General features: G+C 31.2%; 1 protein-coding gene across 1 annotated transcript; it reads right to left on the bottom strand.

The window, feature by feature from the left end:
• Nucleotides 1-8,172: 8,172 nt before the first annotated feature.
• LOC114259270 (non-specific lipid-transfer protein 1) lies at nucleotides 8,173-9,511 on the bottom strand. The gene is made up of 2 exons (XM_028199285.2): nucleotides 9,174-9,511; nucleotides 8,173-8,182 (listed from the first exon to the last, which is right to left on the bottom strand). Exons 1-2 carry the CDS (start codon nucleotides 9,509-9,511, stop codon nucleotides 8,173-8,175), a joined length of 348 nt encoding a protein of 115 aa, XP_028055086.2.
• Nucleotides 9,512-10,340: the final 829 nt, after the last annotated feature.

Raw genomic sequence — 10,340 nt, forward strand, 5'->3', positions numbered from 1 at the left:
ATTTTAAAATTTAAAAGACAAAAAATAAATCATGTGCCGCATCATATGCGTTGAGCAAGCAACAACCAAAAATTATGGACGGCGCTATGTAGCTCAAAAATGGAGACCCTGAATGGCTCGAATTTTCTTTTATTCTTTTTCCTTCTCCTTCATTCTTTCTCTTCTTCTTTCTCTCTCTTTTTCCTTCTGGGTTTGTTTATTCACTTCTGCTAATCAATAGAAGTGTAGCATAGCATAATAAGGGTTTGTTCCTTCTGGGTTTGTTGATTCACTTCTGCTAATCAACAAAATTTTCTCTTCTGCTAATCAAACCCAAGGAAGAAGAAGAAGAGATCAAAAAAATAATGGTTCAGCCGAAGATCCACAGCCAAAATCAGCACACACAAAATCAACACAGTTTGCAAAATCAAAATCAAAATTTAAAAAAAAAAAAAAAAAATTATCACAGTTTGCAAAATAACCCAAAAAATCACAAAAAAAAAAAAAATCAAAACAGTCACAGTCGAACCGAAGACCCATAGCCGAAGATCAAGCTTTGCCCTCTCCATCCATGGTGGTGGGTTGGGTCTCCGTCCATGGTGGATCAAGCTTCGACCTCTCGAAGATCAGGCGTCGGCTTCTCCTCTATTCCTCCTTCTCTCTCGCCTCTCTTCCTCCTTCTCTCTTTCTCTCACCTCTCTGTTCTCTCTCGCCTATCTCTTTCACTCAAACCAGTTCAAGAAAGAAGGAAAAAGAAGAAAAAGAAAAAAAAAAAAAAGTGTCAAAACGACATCATTTTGACATTCGGGGGATTCGGGCTGCTCAACTTTCGAGCTACCACGCATTTCTCAAAAATTATAACATATGTGAGGAAGATTTGGTGGCCCTATTTGGTTTAGTTTTCAAAATTCAGTTTTCAGAAAATTTAATTATCTTTTCGTTTTTCATATTTATTTTTGTTTTCACTAAATTTTTTAAATATCTTAAACAATTTTTTTTTAATTTTTAGATACACATAAACATAAATATACTTAAAAAGTATAATATTTGTAAAAAAAATTCACTACATGCCAAAAATATAATATATATATATATATATATAAATTCAGTACATTTTTTATATTTTTATGTATTTATTTTTTAAAAAATATTTTTTCATAAATATTGTATTATTTAGACATATCTAAGTAAGGTCATATAATTATTTAAAAAATTATAAAAATAAAAAATAAAAAATATAATAAATTTAAAACTTATTTAAAATTTTAAAAATATCACTAAAAACAAAAAAAAAAAATGAAAAATAAAAAACTTAAATTCAAAAAATTGAAATCAAACATAGTAATTATCATTTTTTTTATTATTTAGGGTCATATAATTATTTGGTTCCTCCTGTTAATTGGTTATACTAGCAATATGAAAGTCTAAAAAGACAAAATAATTACTGGTGCAACAAGAGGATGCTAGTCTTAGCCCACTAAAAGGTAAAATAAATTATAAAATTATAAAATAAAATATTATATTTAAATTAATAAAATATCACATTTAAATTATAATTATTTCATTATCAGCTAAAAAAATATAATTATTTCATTTTTTTTCCCAAAACTACACACAAAAAAAAAAAAAAGCAAAAATTCATCCCAAACGAAATGTGTTTAGCTAAACTAAAATAGCTAAAAAAAAAAAAAAAAAACTAAAAGAGTTATTCCCAAACAAAATCTCTGTATGCATGCCCTCCGCTAAAACTAAAAAGGGTAAATCATCCCACAAATTCAACTTAAAGTAGCATCAATCATGTAAACTAGACTTTTCTGTTATTAATCCTGTTTTAGACTAACAGATTTGGCTGATAACTTTAAACAAAAAATACTCACTATATACTTTAAAAATAGCCTACAATTAAATGTCGGTTTAAATTTGAACAATTCTACAAACGCATAAAAAAAATTGTAAAGTATTTAATATATAAATCAGATTTACTTGAGATATGAGTTCCACATACAACTGGTAAATCATAGTCGCACATCTTCTTTCCAAATATAATTTTGTTCATGTATTTTGTATACAACTTATTATTTAATTGTAATATATCATGTCAATTATACTTAAATTTGATTCACACATTTTAATTTTTTTTTATATATGTTGTATTTTTATTTTAAAATCCATATTAGTTTATTTTTTTTGATAAGAAGGAAATATATAGATAATTAGAGTTCGGCTACAATCCTAGAGAGGACTTTTCTCTGGGGGTGCAGTCACAGCAGTGAGTCGGTGGGTGCTTTTTTTTCGAGTTTTTTTCGATAATTGTAACCATTCATATTGTAAGATTTGTAAGATTCGTCGAGCATATCATCTATATAAAAAATCAAGTTAATCAGAAATCCGTAACGCCATGATCAGATTCAAATTGTTTTACAAAAATTATCAAGATAATGTCAACCGTAAATTTTTTTTTAAAAAAATATGTACTTTTGTTATAAAGTTATAGATTTCCAATCAATTTGATTTTTTGCATGAATGATCTATTCAATAAATCCTACAATATGAATGATTCTGATTATCAAAAAAAAAACTTGAAATAAATCCCACGGGCTCACAGCAGATTGTCACAGCAGCAACGCCAGGTTAGCTAGGGCCGAGCTCTAAGAGAGAGAGGAGACTGTAGAGCATAGAGAAGTAGAACATTATAGATATCATTTGTAACATAGGATCACCGTACAGATGAGAAAGAGAAGCAAATAAAAACAGACACCAAAACACAATAGAGGACACTAAAAAGCTGGACAACTAGCTCAACTGGAACCCCCATGTGAACTTGACTTGACCTGACCCAATCTTTATTCATAGGCTCTTACTAATACTAATAGGGCATGGCATCTCTCACACTGTCCTGTCCTTCATCAACCTCACTGCACCCTGCAACACATTCACAAAAATAAAAACCAAAAAATCAAAACACAAAAATAGTAGTTAGTAGATACTTAGATCTCATGAATGTGATCTGATTTAGGTCTTTTTTGAGAAGTGTCAAAAAAATTAATTTTTTTTAAACACTTCCTAAAACAACCCTAAAGAAAAACATATTTCATTGGTAGTTGTTTGTGTCTTGGTTTATATAATATCTAATCTACCTCGTACGTGTTTAAGATCACACTTACTGTAAAATATATTTTTGTAACGCACACAAGATAGGTAAAGTATGGGGTTGAGATACCCATTTCTTGAAGATCGTTGAGAACCGAAGCTATTTGATTTGCCCAAAAACTTGATCTAGCCATTCAGTTTTAATCCATTTGGAATAAATAAAACTAGCACTCAATTTGTTTGGGTAAAAAAATACATTTTTTGAAGTTTGTTACAGCAAAAATTGAAGTTGAACACAAAAATATTTTTTAAACTAAAGTCTCAAATGTGGCCACTACCATCGTCATTATCATTTCTGCCATCACATCACCATTAACACTACCGCCGCTGCTACCACTACTACAAAAATGTTTGAGACCCCAAAGTTGGACTCGGACTCTCATGACTTCAAAATCATATAGACCAATCACGTGTTTTTATTTTTTCTTTCCTTTCTGGACCAATCGGAGTTGAGTAGAGTTGTGAGGGTTGTGTTTGGAGGTCTGTAGCATTGTTGGCCACTACTACCAGTGATACAACTATTAGGATTTTTTTTTTCTTTTCATGGACACAAATATTGAAAAAACATTTTTTTATATAAAAACAAAAATCGTTGAAAAATATTAACTTTCTGCCCAAACAAACAAAAGGTTTGATGTTTGTTATATGACAGCTTCATCTATACTTTAGGAAAAGCTATATATATATAAATGTATGAACGTATGTATTTATGTATCCCAATCCAAGTGAAAGCAAATCAGCATTCCTTGGCCAGCCTCTAAATAAGAGTTTTAGTCTTGTGAATTTAGAACACAACATAGCAACAAGTTTAATGAACATATATGTGTATACATATTTATATATATATATATATATAGAGAGAGAGAGAGAGAGAGACTTGGAGCAGTCAGTGCTGGGGCTGATCTTGTAGGGAATGTTGACACCACATTTGCTAGGAAGGCTAGAAGCCAGACCGAGGTTGATACCATTCACCGAAGCAGCAGCAGTCTTCATGCAGGTGCAAGCAGTCCTGCGGTCCACGGTGGTCTTTGCCGCGCTGTACAGGGACTCAACCCCGTTGCAGCACCGCGTCGGCACCTGACCACCAGTCCTCAGGTACGTGAGGCACGGTGCCAGGCTCGTCGCCACTGTGCCACACGATATCGCAGCCTCAGCATGGGGTGCAATCACTACCATGCACAACATCACCACACAAGCAAGCTTGATCAGCATTCCTGAGCTAGCCATTACAATGGTGATTTCAAAATCAAAGACTACTTTTTTAGCAAGAAGAACGGGAAGGGACAACTTTAGGGTTTAGACTTAGTGTTTGTGTTGTGGTGTGTGGGGCAAAGCATTCCATGTGGGGGAGTTGTTTATATAGAGAAAGTGGTGAGTGTGTAAAGTAGAAAGAAATGGGTTTGAAGTGAATTTTTGTTTTAACCCGAGCGTTGTTCTGAATGGCGGTATGTACGCTCTCCACATAATTATTGAGAATTTAACTTCTGAAATCAGGTTATAAAAAAGAATTTTCTTTATGAATTCACTAATCTTAACGTGAATGGCCTGCTTTGTTTTTTTTTTTTTTTTTTTTGAATGACCTGCTTTTGATTGAATTAAATTGAACTAAGAAAGAAATTAATTAAGATGTGCATAAATTTACCAAGAAACCTTTTACTGTTGAACCAAATATATATATTTGGTTAGGTGTGGGGTAGTTGGGGTTAATTTAATGGATTTGAAGGAGCTCCTTTTAGACGTACACATGCATCAATTTTTTAACAATGGTAAGTGCAAAGATAGAATATCTAATTGCACAGAACGTATACTGAGTGATCGAGTTTCATTGCATTGTCCATATCACACTTGTGATGGATTTCAAGCCCATAAACAATTTACCATTAAAAGATTTGTAAGTCAATTTTTATAAAATTCACTCCCATTGAAGACCCTTTTATAATACATTTGACATTTTTAAATAGATATCACAAAGGACGGTTTATTCAACTAGAATTCCTCTTTCAAGCAATAGAAATTTTTATTTCAAGTATCAATGTTTTCTTTAAGGGGCCAAAGTGAGAAAGATTATATACTTATAGGATTTTTTTTTTTTTAGAAATAAGAACATACCAAACATTAAGATAAGCAATAGTTTATAGACCTGGACAGATTATGAGCTGGCCTAACTACGGCCAAGTTTGGCTAACTTAAAAAAGTGCACTTATTTCATCTTTTTATCTTTTTTGAGTTACATCAATCAACATCTCCTGTCTACTTTTTTTACACATAATACAAAAAAGTCAAAAAATACACTTATTTAGCCTTCCCAAACTTGACCTACATGTCTTTGAACTTTCAAAAAAGCTTATCAACAAACACACAACAACAGGCCATTTTTTTATTCAGGAAACTTTCGATTGTTCAAGTAAATACCACACACGTGTTACGTTTGAAGTAATTGTGCCCAATGCAATTTCATGTAGTTCTTTTTTCTTTCTTTTTTTTTTTTTTTGAGTGAAAATCACCTTAGGTACATTTAAAAGGTTTGGACGTGGACAGATGGACCTTACTTCTATTGATCATTTATCAAGAACAGAGCATACAAAATTACAAAAAAACAAAAAACAAAAAAGAACAGAGCATACACATTATTATTATTATTATTATTATTATTATTATTATTATTATTATTATTATTATTATTATTATTCTGTGTGGTTCTAGTAATCCTAAAATAAATCTCAACTACACACTGATTTTATTCATTTGTCTATGAATTTTTTTATTTATTTTTATTTTTTATCAAGAAAGCTGAAAGGCAACCTCTCTTTTCCATTCTTCTTTCTTTATTCTAGTCGCCTACATAATTTGATATTGTGTTTTCGAGTCCATATGTTTATTGAATGTCCTAGTGGTACTAAATAATGCCACTAAACGTGAGAAAGTCACAAATCGCAATGGTATCAATTGGATTTGTTGAAAAATATATATTTTTTAGTGACACTTTCAGCTACTAGTCATGGAGCATTGTTGTAATGCTTTTTTTCATAATTGAGGTAGCCGAAGCAGTTTGCGCGCATCTCTACTAATTTCTAGAGATCAATCTCACGAATTGATAGTATTTAACAAGTTTTAAACTTGAAACCTAGAGAAGAGCAAATTCCTACGCCTCCAACCTACACCACTGAGCCAACCCTTGGGGTTGCATTGTTGTAATAAGCGACTGCAATTCTGATCGAAAATAGAAGTTGCTTGCTTATCTATATTCCTTGTAGATAATGTACAATCCAATCATAATTAAATTTTGCAATAACAATTTTTTTTTTTTTAAATTCTAAAAGCAACTTATAATGTTTCTTTACGGAGTGGGATATTTTTAGAAAATTTATCGAAAACAGTTTTCTAGTTACAAGTCCATGTCACATTTCGTATTTTCTATTTTTATTGAAAAAAATACCAAAAAAATAAATAAAAAAAATTCAATCCTGTTAAACACGGCAGGTTTGTATTAATTTGTGGGTGCCAATTATAGGTTATGGAAGGGAGTTTGATGAAAAATAGAAAGGATAAATTAAGGAAAAAAATAAATAAATAAATTACAAATACACTCCTGAAATTTGTTTAAAATATGAATTGCCCCTTGTAGTTTGAAAAATTACAAATATTTCCCTGTTATAATTTTTTATTTAACAGAATACATTAAAAAAATAAAATTTCTAACTGTTCACCCATATAATAATAAAATTATTTAAATTATTAATTAATATAAAATTTTAATATTATTAAAAACTGTTAATTAACTTATTTTTTTTGAGTGAATAATTAATTAACTTGATAATTTATTAATAAAATGACTTATTTAAAAACCTTATGGGGCATAATGTAATTTCTAAAACTATAAAAATCATTTGTAATTTAAATAAATCTCAAGAGATGTGTTTGTAATTTATTCAAAACAAAACAAAAAAAGGGTTTAAAAATACAAAATTCAAGATAACATTTCATTAGATAAGGTCAAGGGTTGGCCTAGTAATCAAGGCCTAAAGTTTTGGGGTATGTTCTCTTCACAATCTTGGATTCGAAATCTCCTGGGATACGGGCTTTAATTGAAATTCCTATGTAAACAGTAGAATTATTGGTCCATGAATTAGTCCCTTCGATAGACTGGATACTGTTCAAAAAAATAAAAAATAACTTTTCATTGGAGGAGTCTCACTGGTTTTTTCTTTTTTTTTTCTTTTTTTTGGGTATAACACTTCTATCAAAGTGTTATATCTGATTTTATTTCTGATTAATTTTTTTTTAGGTGCAAAATAATAGATATGTGGACAGACAACTCACATACCCATTAAGAATATTTCTTAACATTCATAACGCATCTATAAAGAACCCTACCACACTAGCATTGGGGCCAAAGCGTGGACGTTAAAAAAATATATTTAATCCTAACCAAGACTATAGTCTTGAACTCAAATTTTGAGCAAGAAATTAAAAAACGTTAACACTGAACCAACCCCTGGTGATTAATTTTGACAATAATTATTTAGATCATTAAAAAATACATTATTAATAGCACTAATACATTGAAAATGATAAATAAAAAAAAAATAAAAAACAAAAATACAAGGCATAAAAAGTAGACAAGACTTACTGTCACATCATTAATGCTTCTCTTAGTGCTCTCTTTTTAATACTCTCAAGCATTTTTCTTAATTTTGGTTAATGTCGAAGAACAGATCAAACTGATTGGAATAATAATAAAGCTAAAGTAGAATAGATAGATATATAGATTAGATAAGATGATTTTATCACATACAATCACCACCGACTCGATGACATAATACAACTAGAAAGACTTGACAGTAGTACCAAAGACAATAGTAACAGCCACCACCAACATAGTACATACTCTCTCTCTCTCTCTCTCTCTCTCACACACACACACACACACACACACACACACACACACAAATGGGGACTCTGGGTGGAATCCACACTTTCATCTTATTATTATTCAAAACAGCAGTAAATCTGTGCTAGCTGAAAATCAATGGTCCATCAATCTCAATGCACCCTGCAACACAAAAAAAAAAAAAAAAAACAAGCAAACAAACAAACAAATCAAGTCAAAGAAAGTAAAAATATTAATGACAGACATTAATTCACAGAATTACAAGTAATATTAACAAACATACAAGTATCCGCTATTCCCAAATATCAATATACCACATGATATGTCTCACTGAACGTGTGGTCGAGATTGTCCATTGTCCCAAATATCAACCATCACATGATGTGTCTCTCTATATGTTTGATCTTGCGGTGGATTTATATTAAGATATGGGACATGAAAATTGGTACAAATGGTCACATTTTAACTGAGGCCTGAGAATGTCAACTTCTCTCTTTTTGAGCATGCTATTCACGGGTCTCAATTTTTTACAGTCATTATTGTCGTATTCAAATGGCAAAAGTGAAATTGTAGGTAACACAAAATTGTATTTTTGTTTATTTGGAATTGACATGTCTCATCCACTATTTTTTGTCACCGTGTTTTGGAATTTCTCATTAATTATTTATTATTTATATTGTGTTTAGTTAAAAAAATTTGGTGATGAATTTAGAGGCAAAAAAAATAAAAGTAGGTAAAATGTGATACAATATAATTATATTTCACATACATTTTTATTTTTCTTTTTAAATCACTACTCAAATTTATAAAAAATAATTTAGAAATGTGAAATATAATAATATTTTATTTACATTTCACTTATCTTTTTTATTTCTCTTTTTAAATTACTACCTAAATTCATAAACCAAACATAGCTGAAATAGAATAAATTTGGCCCACATACTTTTATCAATTTTTCAAGTAACTTATTTTGAGTGACACATCAACCCCTCAAATTCACCTACCGTGGCAGAAATTGTGTCACAAATGTTTAATTCTCAAACAAATCAATAATTAACACGGAACGACCCATTAAATTTAACATTAAATTTTTATATGCATGCATGATACAGACAGATATAGAAATGTATGGAGAGAGAGAGAGAGAGAGTACTTGGAGCAGTCGGTGGAGGGGCTGATCTTGTAAGGAACGTTAACACCGCATTTGCCAGGGAGGGAAGCAGCGGCTTCGGGATTAATACCAGTAATGCTTTTAGAAGCCTGTTGCAAGCATACGCAAGTTTGCTTGCGGTCGGCAGAGGTCTTAGCAGCCGAGTTCATGGCCCTAACCCCATTGCAGCACGGTCCTGGCACCGCCCCTCCCTTCCTCAGGTACCCCAGGCACTGTGCCAGGTTCCCCTGCACCTGACCGCACGTAACCGCTTCCGCATACGGTGCTACCACCACCACCATGCACAACACCGCCAAGCATGCAATCTTCACCCCTGCCATTTCTTACTAATTCACCACCACCACTTTAGTACAACTCTTTTCTTTCTCTCTCTTTCTTTTGGTTATTGTTGCTATATTTGGGTAGTGAGTGAGTGTGAAGAAGAGTTTGTTTATATAGGGAAATGAGCAGGTGGTTGTTGGGTTTAATTTAATGCCTTCTTTGATTTTTTTTTACTCTCATTTTTAGGACTTCGTAAGTTAGTTAGGAGTCTTTAAGGACTTCCAATTAAATGTTCTTTGCATCTAACCACTAACCATTAACCATTATTTGGTCCCACATTTTTAACTGAGGCAAAAAAAAGAGCTTTGTTATTGGTACATTGGGCGTAGCCCGCGGTTTTAGAAGTTTTAATAACAGTATTTAACTTCCGTTTAAGAAGTTGGTTGACTTTTTAGTTTTTTAATTTTTTGGCTATTTTAATCTTAATTATTTTAGCCTCGTTTGGGAAGGGCTTCTTGACTTTTGGCTTTTTTAACTTTTTTTTGTGAGAAAGGATTGTAATGATTATAGGTTGGGTTTGATGTTTTGTTTTTTGTGGCTAAAATAGCCTATTTTGTTTTTTGTAACTATTTTAGCCAAAAAAGCTTGGCTTTTTTCTTCCCAAACGGAGCCTTAATAATTTATTGAAATTTTATTCAGTGGTGTTACATGTATTAATTAATGTACTAACTAGTCTATCAATACTAATTATGACATTATTATTGACATCACTCATTAAACAAATTACAAATATTAAAGACTTTTTAAATTATATCACATTATCAATTGGTATATTAATTAATATACTAATTGATACATATAGTGTTATTCAATTTTAATAAGAGCATT

This window comes from Camellia sinensis, chromosome 3 (assembly GCF_055761805.1).
Source record: "Camellia sinensis isolate YWXY chromosome 3, ASM5576180v1, whole genome shotgun sequence".
NCBI lineage: Eukaryota > Viridiplantae > Streptophyta > Magnoliopsida > Ericales > Theaceae > Camellia > Camellia sinensis.